Source organism: Danio rerio, chromosome 15, assembly GCF_052040795.2.
Source record: "Danio rerio strain M-AB ecotype USA chromosome 15, GRCz13ab, whole genome shotgun sequence".
In the NCBI taxonomy this organism is placed as follows: domain Eukaryota; kingdom Metazoa; phylum Chordata; class Actinopteri; order Cypriniformes; family Danionidae; genus Danio; species Danio rerio.
The window spans coordinates 18764382-18781094 of NC_141035.1; the positions used below are offsets into that span (position 1 = coordinate 18764382).

The following is a 16713-nucleotide window of genomic DNA, read 5'->3' on the forward strand; positions in this document are numbered from 1 at the left end:
TCAAATGTATTATAATAAAACACGCATATCTTTATCATTATAAAAGTTTAACGTATTCCTGTTAATTACGACGATTTTTAGTTTTATCTAAAACACTAACAATTCTCACACAGACAAATGTTTGTTTTTGTGAATTGTGGGGACATTACATAGCTTTTAATTGTTTTTATACTGTGCGAGCTGTATTTTCTATTGCCCTAACCTCACCCTGCCCCTAAAATCAACCCTCACAGCAAACTGTGTAGTTTTACTTTCTGAAAAAAAAAACATTCTGTGTGATTTAGAAGAGCTTTTTGCGAAATGAGGACATCAGGAATGTCTTCATATTTCACCAACTTCTTGTGTTATACCTTCACTCACTGGCCACCTTATTAGGTACACCTACCTAGTACTGGCTTGGACCCCCTTTTCCCTTTAGAACTGCCTTAATCCTCAAGCAGTTGCTGCAGATTTGTCAGCTACACATCCATGATTTGAATCTCCTGTTCTACCACATCCCAAAAGTGCTCTATAGGATAGAAATCTGGTGACTGTGGAGGCCATTTAAGTACAGTGAACTCATTGTCATGTTCAAGAAACCTGAGATGAGTCTGAGATGATTCATGCTTTATGATATGGCGTGTTGTACTGCTGGAAGTAGCCATCAGAAGATGGGTACACTGTGGTCATAAAGGGATGGACATGGTCAGCAACAATACTCAGGTAGGCTGTGGCATTGATACGATGCTCAATTGGTACTAATGGTAATGGGACCAAAGTGTACCAAGAAAATATCCCCCACACCATTACACCACCACCACCACCAGCCTGAACCATTGATACAAGCCAGGATGGATCCTCCATGCTTTTATGTTGTTGATGCCACACTCTGACCCTACCATCCAAATGTCGTAGCAGAAATAGAGACTCATCATCAGACCAGGCAACGTTTTTCCAATCTTCTATTGTGTAATTTTGGTGAGCCTGTGCGAATTGTAGCCTAAAGTTCCTGTTCTTATCAGACAGGGTTGGACAAGGTTCAAGGTTGGATGTGTTGTGCGTTACTTGAGTTACTGTTGTTTTCTAATAGCTCGGACCAGTCTGGCAATTCTCCTCTGACCTCTGGAATCAACAAGGCATTTACGCCCACAGAACTGCCGCTCACTGGATTTTTTCTCTTTTACTGACTATTCTCTGTAAACCCTTGAGATGGTTGTGCGTGAAAATCCCAGTAGAAAAGCAGTTTCTGAAATACTCAGACCAGTTCGTCTGTCACCAACAACCATGCCATGTTTAAAGTCACTTAAATCACCTTTCTTCCCCATTCTGATGCTCGGTTTGAACTGCAGCAGATTGTCTTGACCATGTCTACTTGCCTAAATGCATTGAGTTGTTGCCATGTGATTAGCTGATGAGAAATTTGTGTTATTGAGCAGTAGATACATAAAACAAGAACAAATAAGAGTTTCTGAAGGACTCATTTGGGCCTGCTTTTTTATTTTACAGACAAATATTAATTTGCATGCTTGGTGACATTGAATACCTCCCATTATTTGTACAAAGAACAATAACTAGGCCCAATGCCTGATATAGTGGGGCGGGAAGAAAAAGAAAATCAAAATAGTGCTCAATTTTTAAACATTCAAGCTCAACATCTTTGACTTTTGAAGCTGACAAGCAAAAAATCAGCAGCATCTGAAGACATTATCTAAACGATACCAGAAATAACGCACAGATACAAAAATATCAGAAAATACTTTGTGTAAAAAGTGCCATAGTGTTAAAATTACAAAGCATTAATTAATCAGATCGGCCGCAAAAATGGCATAAAACAAGATGCTTTCCCAATAACACGGTCCATTCGCTTTTGTATTGCACTATGTAGTTAGTACAGTAAAACAGTGGTCAACTAACTATTACCATGTAGGATTTAACACTCCCCTAAAGTGTGGATTAATCATCCATAACTTCACATACAGTGAAACTATATGGGTTTTCCAGTACACGCACGGTTCAGATTTTTCTTGCAGCTCCAAGCAAGATTCTAACACTAGTGTCTCCTGATCCAGCAGGAGAGGCGTCACAATACACTGATCACAAAATAAAGATGAACCTTTGAGTTGTGGGACACCCTCTGGAGCCACAAGGACGTTATCCTCCAATATATGTACAGTAAATGACTCACACAACAGCAGTACATAAAACCAAATGTTAAATGTACAGCCCTGATGTTAGACTATAGAATGACTCCATCTCATCCGGTGCTGGTTTTCATGTCCACATCCAGCGTGGACTTCTAAAGGCACCCCTGGTGAAGCGGAGAGGGTTTCTGGACTTGATTTATTCATCACAGTCCACATCTTCTCTCACGAACTGTTTCACTTGCGGCGACTGAAGATGCTCTTTTTGCTGGAGCTCTTGTCCGCCGTGCTGAAGCCGATCAGAAGCCTGGCCTTCTCGTCCTCCACCTGCTGCTGGAGGCTGCTGTCTGTTTTACCGTCCGTGGCTTTCCCTCGAGACTCTGAGCCCGAGGCTGGTTTCAACCGCAGCTTCTCCTTTATCATCTATGCAGTTTGAGAGAGAAGTGTCATGGTAAGCAATCTGAGGGCTGTGAAGTATGACCATATCCAGCGTATTGACAAAATAAAGTTTATCATTTCATATTGTGCTCTAACGTTTATTTTGTGGCGTCACAAAATACAATGTCTATGGCAATACATTTTCATAATTTACATGAGCGCAATAATACATGCCACTATGGGGATGTAAACAGATATTGTGAGAAATTTGCAATCTTGAAAGTACAATGTTATACACACTACCTTGTCACCTATCCAAGTTTTAGAAAGAGCAAATAATATTTTCCAGTTGATCATTTGGTATCAGAAGTGGCTTATAAGAAAGGCAAAGGCCTCTAGATTATGCTTATTTTACCAAAATAAATGATGATTTATTATGAATTATTAAATTAGGACAGTAAGGTCTTACTTTGCTTAGACAAAAGTCTTGTCACTTAACAGAAATAATGTACAGTATAGAATATAAAGTCACGGTGCAGTGGAAAAATAATGAATATTCTCCCATGAGCTTGGACGACTGCATTTATACATCTCTGCAAGGACTCAAATAACTTATTAATAAAGTCGTCTGGAATGGCATAGAAAGCGTTCTTGCAGGACTCCCAGAGTTCATCGAGATTCTTTAGATTAATCTTCAATGCCTCCATCTTACATGCTCAATAATGTTCAAACTGGTGACTGGGCTGGCCAATCCTGGAGCACCTTGACCTTCTTTTCTTTCTGGAACTTTGATGTGGAGGCTGAATTATGAGAAGCGCTATCCTGCTGAAACATTTGCCCTCTCCTGTGGTTTGTAATGTAATGGGCAGCATAAATGTCTTGATACCTCAGGCTGTTGATGGAATGTAACCCGTACTGAATGTAACCCCAAACCATTATTTTTCCATCACCAAACTTGACAGATTTCCGCAAAAATCTTGGGTCCATGCAGGTTCCAATAGGTCTTCTGCAGTATTGGTGATGGTTGGGATGGAGTTCAACAGATGATTCATCAGAAAAAATCTTTCTCTGCCACTTTTCCAAAAGATCAACTAGAAGTCAAGTTATTATTTGTTGCTCTTACAACTGGGACTGAAAACAAGACTTTTGTCAGGTAGTGTATGTCTGATGAATTTTATGTTGGACATGTAATCATAGGTTTTTGAGAAATGTTTTATACTTTATTAATATTTAATTTACATTTCTACATTTTTAATCAAGCATTTTCCTGAAATTCTTTTTAAAGTGAGAAAAACAAACATATATAAATAAGCAAATCCCTGAGTAAATACTATAAATGTAAAAAATAAACACTGCTTTACATGTGGTCAATAATTCATGATGTATATCGTTTATCATCAGGATGTGAGTTGATGACTTATATCGTGATTTGAGTTTTATGAGATTTATCGCCAAGCCCCATGAGAGTGAATAAAGGACAATAAGCTGTCAAACACAATAAGTTGTAGGATTTCTGAATTGTACATCGAGCGCCTTTAAAGGTTGATTTTCTGTCTAGTGATTACCTGTGCAACTAGCGCTTTCCGACTGTCTCTTTTCACAGCCATAGCGAAGTCCAGCCAGGTCCAGGTGTTGTTGTGATACTCCAAACAGGGCAGAACAAGATTCAGATCCTTCCAGTCTACGCTGCTCTTCTCTCCCTATACATACACCACAAGAGAAATGCTTACAGTCACACTTCACTAGAGCTTGTGATTAATTAAGTATTAGCTTTTAAATGCTTTTGCTGGGAAGGTAAAATGACTTTTAGTTGTTTATAAACTCAGATCTATAAAATCGGGTTCAATTTGCAAATATGTTTAAGCAAACCAGTATAAAATACTCCCTCATGGTAATTGACTGATCAACAATGTACTTAACTAGACACATTTTTTTTAAGTATTGTAATTTGAAAGCCACAATACACATACACATTATTAAATATTACTTACTATATTTACAATTTTGATGGCTATTTGGGTAAACCTTTTTCATTTCAGGGCAAATGCATAAATACTGAGTGATATTCAGCTGTATTTTTAATATAGTTGAAAAAAGTACCTATATTCAAGGATACTTCCAAAGAATATTTATGTTTAAAAAGATTAACCAAATAACAAATAATTAATAAGAAACTTTCTATTTAAAAAAAAAGCATTCAAAGAAAAAATATATATCATGGTTTCACCAAAAGATTTAACAGCTGTTAACTGATTTCTAAAGAATCATGTGACACTACTAACTGGAGGATTAATTGCTAAAAGACTGAATTTATCATTTATAGTTTTGTTTCTGAGCAAAACAAAGTTTGTCTTTTTCTGTAATCTACTGATGACATTTCTTCTAAATTGTAAACAAAAGTGCTCTTATTTATACTTCAGTAGAATTAAGAAATCAATATTTGGTGGAATAACCCTGATTTTCAATGACAATATTTTTATTTGAAATCTGGAAGAAATGTTAACAGACCATCATAAAATAAAACAAATATTGGCATTTTACTCAAACCCTAATCTAATAAATTTGTATAACCTGAGAGACGGGAAATGTACAAATGCTCTCTTATTTTCCTCAGCTGTATATGTATATAGAGTACCAACCTTGTAACTGACACAGAGTGGAACCTGAGGAATCTTGATGTAAATGAAAGAATTGTTCATGGCTGCTCTCTCTTTCATCTTGTCAATGTCATCAACGGGATGCTGAAACGGATGGAGGTATTAGATAACTTTTTTACAATCAGTTAGTGACTGTTATTATTAATATACATTCCTCCTAAAAACAGTGTATTAATCACTAATTAGATCACAAAACAAAATCTGCAATGAATAAAAACCATCTCTCACGGATAGAAAAAAAAAATATATACCTCAGGTGGTTTGCGAAAAGACCTCCTGACTCCAGCGGTGCGATTTAACCCTTGCGTGACCCCTTTCCCAGGCCCAAGTCCTGCTATGGAGTCTTCAGAGAGCTGCCTGGGTTTTACCACACCTGGGAGTAAAAAAAAACACAATGTTCAAGTTCATTTATTTATTGCCACATCAGCAACCTATGGCTAATTCATATCAAAATCAATATAGATAAAACATATTAAATAATAAGAACTTCAACACGAACTTCACATTTTAATAAGAGATGATACAAATTACATAAATAAACATAAATAAATAAAAATGATTGAGATACGTCATTCAAAGTAGGGTTGGGCGATGTTGACCAATTTGGCATCGTATGATGTCTAATCTAAAATATTGCAATGGATGATGGAATCATCATCGCAGGTGGCGGTGAATTAATTGTTTATGAACAATTCATTCATAACGAATAAATTATTTGTAGCCTACCGTTTCAACTACCTGACCTGCATGGTCATTGTTTTACCCTTAACCAAATCATAAATAAAGACAAATTACATGCAATTTACCACCTGTCAATCACTTTTTCCAAGTGATTGACAGGTGGTAAACATAAACAGATGTAAAAGTGGTCACACTTGGTCTAACTTAAACAGCACATCCATGGAAGAATAAAAGAACAGACCTCTATAATGTATACAAATTAATTTCCACCACACATGGAAGTCTAGGGCGCTCACCCAATGGTCTGTAAGAGTCCTAATGCCCCAGTATAGTGAAGAAGGCAATATACTGTCAATGAGCAGCATCTTTCACATGAAACATTACATCTCTCCTCTCCAACAATAAGCCGGTGTGTGGTGTACGGTCTGGTGCAATATGGCTGTTGTTGTCTCATCCAGGTGGATGCAGCACACTGGTGGTAGATGATGAGATTTCACCCAAAATGTGTAAAGTGCTTTTAATACCCAGAAAAGCGCTATATAAATGTAAGGAACTATTATTATTAGTGTATGTTTTATGGTGAGAAAGGCTTACACATTGGCAGTGCATCATTCTTCACTAAATACAAATAAGCTGACCTCAAGTGACCAATGGTGCATCTAGTAAAACAGTTGGGTTATGCCTGGTCTTCAAAATAAAATGTGGAAAGTGTCTTTATAGATGCTTGAGGCTGATCTCCTGAAATTTATTATATGTACAATAGTCCCATTCCATTTGCCCCACAATGTTAATGAAAGTCACCCTGAAACGATACCAGAAATACAACCCTTGAATGACAAACAAACTACGAGCTTTTAATAGCCAAGGATGGGCAATCAGTGTGACAAAACATCAGCAGACAGAAACCTAATACTCTCGCTGGAGAACAGGGGTGGAGGGGAAAAGAGATGGAAAAAGAAATCAATGTAAACTGATATTGATCAGAATGGGCAGCACTACTGATGTCAATAGAGCACAGAGTGGTTAAAACAGGAACAGAAGAAAGCAAAAAAACAGGTCCCACTTTATATTAAGTTTCTTTAACTACTATGTACTTACACAAACTATAAATACAATGTACTTACTGTGTTCATAGTGTATTGCAAAACACTTCTGTTGCTCTTTAGGTATGATGATACAGGTAATTTTAGGGAAAGGTTGGTGCTATGGTAAGGTTTAAGGTTTATGTGATGGTCAACAGTGTAATTAAATATGTAATACTAATTACAGACATTAATTACAGATGTAATTACAAGCAGGTTATTAATCAATCATGAGTACATTGCAAAGACATACAGTGACCGGCCACTTTATTAGGTACCCCTACCCAACTGCTCGTTAATGCAAATTTCTCATCAGCTAATCACATGGCAGCAACTCAATGCATTTAGGCAAGTAGACATGGTCAAGACGATCTGCTGCAGTTCAAACCGAGCATCAAAATGGGGAAGAAAGGTGATTTAAGTGACTTTGAACATGGCAAGGTTGTTGGTGCCAGACAGGCGAGTCTGAGTATTTCAGAAACTGCTGATCTACGGGGATTTTCACGCACAACCATCTCTAGTGTTTACAGAGAATGATCCGGAAAAGAGAAAATATCCAGTATCCGGCAGTTCTCAGGTCACAAATGCCTTGTTGATTCCAAGGTACTAATTGAGGTCAGAGGAGAATGGCCAGACTAGTTAAAGCTGATAAAAAGTCAACAGTAACTCAAAATAACCACTCATTACAATCAAGTTAATCTCTGAACGCACAACACATCCAACCTTCAGGAGGATGGGCTACAGCAGCAGAAGAAAACACCGGGTGCCACTCCTGTCAGATAAGAACAGGAATCTGAGGCTACAATTCGCACAAGATCACCAAAATTGGACAATAGAGGATTGGAAAAACGTTGCCTGATCTGATGAGTCTCAATTTCTGCTTCAACATTTGAATGATAGGGTCAGAATATGGCATCAACAACATGAAATCATGGAGGATCCATCCTGCCTTGTATCAATGGTTCAGGCTGGTGGTGGTGGTGGTGTAATGGTGTGGGGGATATTTTCTTGGCACACTTTGGGCCCATTAGTACCAATTGAGCATCCAATCAATGCCACAGCCTACCCGAATATTGTTGCTGACTGTGTTCTTCCCTTTATGACCACAGTGTACTCATCTTCTGATGGCTACTTTCAGCAGGATAACACTTCATGTCAAATTGTGAATCATCTCAGACTGGTTTCTTGAACATAACAATGAGTTCACTGTACTCACTGTACTCTACTTCTTGAATTATAATAAATGATTTGACAGTCGAATGTCCCTGTTGTGGAAGGTGATTACCTCATATTTTCGAGAAAAAAAAAAAGTAACCATGTTGACAAACCTGTAGTAACCAATCTGAACTTGTCCTCCTCATCCCCAACTTCTTCCTCTTCCACATTTCTTCCAGGAAAGAAAAATCCCATCATCCTCTTGAAGAACTGGTACATGAGCTGAATGGTGAGTGGTACCACATTTACCTACAACATAAATACATTAATGAACTAATCATATAATAACTACTATTGCGAATAATTCATCAACACTGGGATTTCAGTATAGTGACCTCAAAGTGCTCTTTGACGGAGATCCCTCCTACTGGGGGGCGGACTTTACTGAAGATACGGAGAGCGAGCTGACGTCCTGATTGGCAGGGACTCTGAGGACGCAAAACCACCTACAATACACAACATTAGCATAATTACACACGCCTGACTGAAGTAAACATGGAACACAGAAAACATGGACATGGTTAAATAGTCTGCTGGTCAAACTCATACAAAAATAAATTTAGAAAAAAAAGAGACATAAAAAAGTAAAAGTGGAATGCAACGCCTGTAATAACAAATTAGAAAGTAAAAGTGGAGGTGATTTTAGTCGAAACAGCAACACAAAAAAAAAAACTGTCTGAGAATGTCTTGATGAGGACGAATATGGCGACTAACAAACAGGACGTTACCCACTCCATACTTACCCTTACATGCTGCACAGGGGAAACCAAGCAGAGTCATCAGATTAACAGAAAACTGACATGTGCAACAGGTTGTCTGAATGACTAGTTGCAAGCTCTGTGTAATTAGGCTGATCAAAGGAGGGCATACATGGTGTACATTTTAATAATTGGAAGATCAACTGTACACACACGTCACAAGTGTGTTGATGTAAAAATCTTTCGCACACAGTAATATACGACACGATTTAATTTGATGTATTTTATCATACAGCTCCATACTTGTCAACATTAGCATGAGGAATACCCCCACACCCCACCCAAAGTACTAAATCCCCAAATTACTAAATATCTTCATCTGGAGCCGTTTCATAGTAAATAAACAGTTGAAACGGTCAGTAAAATGTTTTATTATTATTATTTACAAAAAATATAATAAATAGACCCATTTCACAAGCCTGTTATGATGCATTTAACAGTCAAAGTTTAAAAGTTTATAAACCTTTAAAGTTTTTCATATTTTCATTTTTTTTTAACGTATGAACATTTATATGTATTTATGTATGAATTATATTATCTTTGCTTTAAATGACAAAAAAGCAAATTACCGCTTGTGCATTTCTAATGCAGCATCTATGGGACAGGACAGCAAATTTGACGTTATTCATCAGTCATCAGTCTCACACTATTTTTTTTTCTTTTTCAGAAAGTCTTTAAAACATCATCGTGGGTTTTTTCCTTTTATTTCAACAAATGGGATTGTCAAAAATATTTGTTGTATTCTCTTATTCACTGTGCTCTAAGTTTTCCCAACTATGATGACTTCCGCTACTGAGAAACCCGGAAGTGTGAAAACAGTCTATAGTATGCATTAAAAAAAGCCACAAATAAAATAGCAAACAGTTTAGCACAAATAAATAGCTACTATAAAGAAATTGAATCAAGTCATTAAAACTTATTAACCTTTTCTTCACTGTATAATTTAAACATTCTGATTAAAATAATTATAATTTTTCGTTTCACATAAAACAGGTGTTGCTTTAAAAATCCACAGATCTAAAAAGAAAGCATTCGATTGCTTTTCTAACTGTCTATGCTCGTTTAAGACAAAATTTGTTGCGTTTAAAAGAAAGCCCACCAAGATCGACATGTTTAAATATTATTATGTCTGTTTAAACACGCATGAGTATTTTTTGTCATCATTATGACTTTTTACAACAAACAAATATGTTTTAATACGATCATAACCGCGTTCGTATTTTATCGCCATGGTTTAAAAACAACACTAAAATAAAAAAAGCTATATTAATCTATAATCCATAATAATAACTTCTGTATAGCAGTCCCACAACGACACTCGAATACCCTGTCAGAATAGTCTAGTTGTTGGGAATGAGCTTTTTACAGTGTCTGCTATAATGTTGATATTGTTTACATAAATGGATATGGCCAGCATGTAAATTCACACTATAGTTACGGTCTTATTGCTACATTATATCTTTATGAAAACAAGATATATGCCATCGGTGATTTCCTATAGATAAAAACCAAAACAGTAATGCACCTGGAATAACTACAGCAGTCGCTATCGTCGATCTGATATGAAGCAAGAGATCGCGATGACATATGACAATGTGTGCAGGTGTTTTAGTGCTGTCCCATTTCTTAGAGGTAAATTTTTAAGCCCTTCCCATTCACATTCTGTTTCAGGGGCCAAGGGGAAGGGGTAGGGACACAAAAATAGAATTGGGCTTGGGCCTTAATGTTTATAGCCACCCTTCATAGAAAGCTTAAAAATACGGGAGAAACATGAGAAAATACTTTTACAGAATGATATCGGGATAGAATTGTAAAATACAGGAGAATCCTAGAAAAACAAGAGGGTTGACAGGTATGCACAGCTCTCACTGTACAGTGAGTTTATCATCCTGATTGGTCAGCTCAGAAAGATTGACAGATCGGCTCATTCAACTGCACACACCTCAGTTTTTACATGTCAAAAAATTATTGTCAACTCGTAAGCCTCTCAGCTCAGCTCATGAGTTCCTCTTGGACAGTATGAGCCAAAGCCATATGACAAAAATGAATAATAATAATAAAAACAACTACGAGATCATTCGATAGCCAAAATCACACCATGTACGCCAGCCTTTAGAGTCACATTTCTAAGTGTTTTTGAGTTTGGATGGTTTCATAACCCTCACAAACATTGTAGGCATCATTTTTACGTTGGACAATAATTGTTGTAAAAGTGACATTTCCAGAAATTATAAATGAATAACAGCACATCTGAACTAGTGTCATGTTATTCCTGTACAACCAGTGTGAATGATTAAGCTGATGTACCTTGTACGCAGCATTAGGAAGCAGGTTATTCATTGTGAACCAGCCCAATTCCAGGAGATGCTCTGCTGTATCATCAGACTTATTCAGCTGTGGAAAAGAGAAGATCCCATCAGGCATGGTCACATACACTGTAGCTAACCTGTAACCAATGATTAGCAAAGACGATTCAGACTCACCTTGCTGTACATAAACCTCTGCAGCTCGAGCTCAGCTATACCCAGCTGTCCATCTTCTTCTGTGAGGCACCAGCGGGCCTGAGCAAAGTAGATCTCAGTGCGTCGAGCAACGCTAACATCTTCTGGGGGTTTGCGCAGCTCCAGTTTGTTTGCCCTTTGCAGCTGAAAGTCCTTAAAACAACTGAAAAGAGGCAAATAACTTTAACACATCTAAAAATTTGGCTAACTGTAAGAATTTTGCTGGTGACCAACCGGATGAGGATGTTGAGCTCCTCGCTCTTCATCTGCATGTCTGTCTTCTCTTGGTTAAGCTGATTCTGCAGGCGAAGGTTGATTTCTGACAGCTCGTCTCCTCTGAACTCCTCTGACTGGGACTGTAAGGAGTCAAATAAAAGGAACAAGGCACTTTTAAAGTCTGTGTGAAATCCAAATTTACAACATCTATTTTTGTTGGCTCACATTGTTATTCTTAAGGTAAATAATCTCTGCAAGTTAATGCACTGAATTTTTTGTCTTGTTAATCTTCAACAAAGTCTGGTCATTTGAATCTTGTACATCAGATGATTTATTATACAGTGCATGTGGAAAGTATTCATAGCGCTTCACTTTTCCACATTTTTTTTATGTTACAGCCTTATTCCAAAATGGATTAAATTCATTTATTTCCTCAAAATTCTACACACAATACAATGACAATTTTTTTCTAATGTTGCAAATTTATTAGAAGTATTCACAGCCTTTGCTCAATACTTTGTTGATGCACCTTACAGCCTAAAGTTTTTTTGAATATGATGCCACAAGCTTGGCACACCTGCCTTTTGGTATTTTTTGCCCATTCCTCTTTGCAGTACCTCTCAAGCTCTATCAGGTTGGATGGGAAGGGACGTTGTACAGCCATTTTTAGATCTCTCCAGAGATGTTTAATAGGGTTTAGGTCTGGGCTTTGGCTGGGCCACTCAAGAACATTCACCGAGCTGTTGTGAAGCCACTCTATTGATATTTTGGCAGTGTGCTTTGGGTCATTAACTAGCCAGAAGATGAACCGACGCTCCAGTCTGAGGTCAAGAGAACGCTGAAGCAGGTTTTCATTCAGGATGTCTCTTTACATTGCTGCATTCATCTTTCCCCTTATTCTGACTAGTCTTCCAGTTCCTGCTGCTGAAAAACATCCCCACAGCATGATGCTGCCACCACCATTCTTCACTGTAGGGATGGTATTAGCCTGGTGATAAGCTGTGCCTGGTTTTCTTCAAATGTAACGTCTGGCAGTCACTCAAGAGTTAAATTTTAGTCTTATCAGACCAGAAATTTTTGCTTCTTATAGTCAGAGTCCTTTTGGCAGATTCCAGGTGGGGAGAGGCTTCCATCTGGCCACTTTACCATACAGGCCTGATTGGTGGATTGCTGCAAAGATGGTTGTCCTTCTGTAAGCTTCTCCTCTCTCCACAGATAAACGCCAAAGCTCAGACAGAGTGACTAAGGCCCTTCTCCCCCGATCACTCAGCTTAGATCGCTGTCCCAGCTCAAGGAAGAGTCCTGGTGGTTTCAAACATTTTCCACTTATGGATGATGGAGGTCACTATGCCCATTGGAACTTTCAGAGCAGCAGAAATTTTCCTGTAACCTTACCCAGCATTGTGCCTCGACATTTCCTTTGTCTTTATGCTTGGTTTATGCTTTGACATGCACCGTCAACCCTGGGACTTTATATAGACAGGTGTATGCCTTTTCAAATCATTTCAACTGAATTTACCACAGGTAAACTTTAATTAAGCTGTTGAAACATCTCAAGAACGATCAGCAGAAACAAAATGTACCTGAGCTCAATTTAGAGCTTCACAGCAAAGGCTGTGAATACTTATGTACACGTGATGTTTCAGGTTTTTATTTGTTATAAATTTGCAACAATTTCAAGAAACTTTTTTCACATTGTCATTATGAGTTATTGTGTGTAGAATTGAAGAAATTAATTTAATCTATTCTGGAATGAGGCTGTAACATAAAAAAATGTGGAAAAACTGAAGCAATATAAAAACTTTACGGATGCACTGTAAACGTATCAATAGGGCCCACTTTACCCCCGTATATTATTAAAGATAAAAGTGATGGTTCTTTTTAGGGAAACTGTATGCCTTACTCTTTCGACTTTCTACATGTAGACATACCTCATGATCCCCCTACTTTTTCTTTTATTGTATGACTCCATTTTCCAATAGAATGGCTATCAAATAAGGACCTTATCAGCTGTGAGCACTGCTGCTAAAAAGACTGTTTTGAAATTGTGGATTGAACCATCCACTTCCCTAACTTTTACCTGGATATCATATTTTACAACTGCCAGACTTACCAGCGCATAATACAATACTATTCGGAGCTGGACCAATATTGCAGCAATGTTGCTGGACAAGCTTAAAAATTGATATTCCTATCAAATGCAGTATATCGGATTTCTAGCTAATTATATATATATAATTAAATTTTTTTTTTTTTTACAAGTGGAAGGTTTTATTGGTATAACTGGAATAAAATATTGATCATAAAAAAGTCTGATTATTTGCTTCTGTCTTTGGACTGGCAGTGTTTCTCTGTTGACGTCAACTTAGGGGTGTCCATAGCAACTGTTTATCAATATTCTTAACTGTTAGTTTGCTATGAGGGAATGACATTAAAAAAAAAAGTCCCGACCCCTACTCAGTATTCCATTTTAGTTAGAAAATACATCAACGTTCTGAAATGAAAGTCTCAGCAACTTCCAATTCACGCAGAATAAAAAGAAGTTGTAGAGTTGAGCGGAAAAACTCAAGGTTGAGATAAACTGAACACTCTAGGATGTAAATGTGCACCTACCCTCATGTTGGAGTAAATCTGCTTCTCCAGGCAACGTATCTGAGCTAAATGCTGGCGTACGGCTTCCTGAAGGTGCAAAATACTGCTACGCTGTTCTTCAGGGTTGCTGGAGATCTCCAGTTGAAAACGCACACGCTGCTTCCTCTCACTGTGCTCCTAATCAAAGTACAAGATCATGCCTATCAGCAAAGAGCTTATTTTTTTAAAAAATGGTTTGCAAAAAATCTACAGACAGTTCAAACCTTGCGTCTGGGTTCCACGTGGAGAAGCAGGTTATTAACGATGTCCAAGATCATGGAGTACTGCACAGGATTGGTGGAAATCTCCAAGTCATTGTGGATGAGGGTGAAGGTGTCGACTGCACCTATGTAACCGGAACAAAACAATGATTTAGCATTGACCCAACAACCACCAGGTCAGTTCCTGTTTCGCTTGAGGTCACATACCAGCCTGTTTCTTCAAAAGGTCCTCCTTCTCATGCTGGTCACGAATCTCTGGTGGTTTGATGGAAGTGGCCAGTTCAGGGTCAATGTCGTGGCTGTACCCGATGTAGTACATGCGACAGCTACAGCGAGAGATGATACGCTGGACCTGCTGGGTCTCCTGCACGTGGGATGGCTGGTTCCAGTCTGAATTGGAAAAAGAAACATTTAAAGAGGCAGTATGTAAGTTTGACACCCAGTGGTTGAACTAGGTATTGCACACATGGTTCAACACAAACGCAAGCACAGGTTGCCAGATTTACGACACCAACAGGAGTGTGCCTGACTGTCGAGCCTAAAGGCTGATTTAAACAGTGTTCTAAATAAAAGCAATGGCACGCGATAGAAGGAATATTATCCATTTTAAAGGGAGTTTTTGTCCCAACCAACACCTGAAAGTTATATTTTAGAAACGGCTTCTATTTCTTGCAGCTGAATAACAGAAAACTGACAATGATAATCTCAGGTACACCTCATGTGCTTTATTCAGTGTTAAATGCAAATAATGTGAGTTTGAATGCCATTTTGCCTGAAATTTATTGCCATAGGCCTGCTACTAAAAGCAACAGGAGATCTTGAAAATAAAATAAACCATTTAAAATGTAACTTCAGTGCAAGCCAACACATATCAGTGATACAGCATGTACATTTAATAATGTTAAAGAGGTTTTATATGTATTAATTAGATTATAAGCCTGACCATTTCGATAGAGTGCAGTAAGTGCACATATTCTGTGCTTCTAAATAACTGTATTTAAATTACTGTCATGTTTCGTCTAGTGTAAACAGCCAAATTGCTTATCACTGCAAATCTCATCATGTAGCGCATTGTTAGGTCACAGGGTTAAAATGTAACCTGCTCACCTAATGTTTACGTTTGTAATATTTTTATTATTTGCTCATTAATAACCTCAAGTGGGACTCTGAATCTGCGTCTCATTTCTGAGTCTGCTTCTGTCCACCGGAGGTCACATTTCGGCCGCGGACACATACTTTGTGTTGCGGACAAGAGCCTTTCTGACTGTATGCAATTACTATAGCTGCTTTTCCACTATCGTGCCAAACCGTTCTAAGAACACTTCGGTACGGTTACGGTTGTTTCTCCACTGAGCGTGGAACGGCGCGGCACGATTACAAACCGTTCTTGGCCCGGAATTTTCGGCACGGTTAGACAACCGTGCTGAACTGTGCTGACAGATTCTATGTGTTGACGTCGCGACTCGGTTGCTAAGCTACCACAGCTGGCTCAGCAGAAGCGCGCTAGTCATCAGACATCCTCAATAAACTACAGTACATTTAATATAAAATAATGATCCAGGTCTAAACGATATTTGAAAAGGATTTTAAAACCATAGAGCAGTCTCTGGAAGAGAAGTGAATAACTTATCACATTCTTACGAAGATATTTTATTCATTAAAGTTATTATTTTATTGACTTGAATACAGACCTACATCGCTTGCCTGAATTTGAGTTTATTGCACGCAGCGCTGTATTCCACAGCACAAAACTCGCTCTGATCCGGGAGAGACATGCAAGCGACTTGCGCTGCTGACTTTTTTTCCTGCTGCGCATCGAATAAAGCGAATAAAGTCACGCTTTGCATCGTCGATGTCCAAATTCCACAACAACATCACTATATCCATGGAACACGAACTTGCAGACTCTTTTAACAACGAGGAAATAATTGCACTTTTTAATTCAAAGCCAGGACAGCTTGTTAATACCGGCGAGACCACCTGAAGGACGGCGTGTTCGTGTTGTAATGTCGGCCGTCCAAAAGACTTTGCTTGAAAGCTTTACGGAGCGGCACTGTAACTGTCCAAGGTACTGTTGTATGATTTATATTATAGCATATGCACTAATAAACAAGTCAAAAGAATGAATGAATTAAATAAATATGGATTCTTAAATGTCAGTATTGCTTTTACTTAAAAAATATCAATACGTTTTCACAAATGTTTTATAAAAATAAAATGAGCAATTTTTATCATTTCAGCTATAGGCAATTA

The 16713-nt window shown here is 38.0% G+C and overlaps 1 protein-coding gene across 4 annotated transcripts in view; it reads right to left on the bottom strand.

The window, feature by feature from the left end:
* Positions 1-1444: 1444 nt before the first annotated feature.
* The window catches only part of si:ch211-259g3.4, a 50793-nt gene continuing 35524 nt past the window's right edge, over positions 1445-16713 (bottom strand). For all 4 annotated transcript variants that reach the window (NM_001447219.1, XM_087282979.1, XM_087282981.2 and 1 more), the window contains 12 exon segments: positions 1445-2543; positions 4064-4198; positions 5138-5239; positions 5407-5528; positions 8247-8382; positions 8469-8579; positions 11199-11285; positions 11375-11555; positions 11627-11748; positions 14222-14377; positions 14464-14585; positions 14668-14850. In NM_001447219.1, the coding sequence (NP_001434148.1) occupies positions 2358-2543; positions 4064-4198; positions 5138-5239; positions 5407-5528; positions 8247-8382; positions 8469-8579; positions 11199-11285; positions 11375-11555; positions 11627-11748; positions 14222-14377; positions 14464-14585; positions 14668-14850 (1643 nt within the window). In that variant the 3' untranslated portion in view covers positions 1445-2357.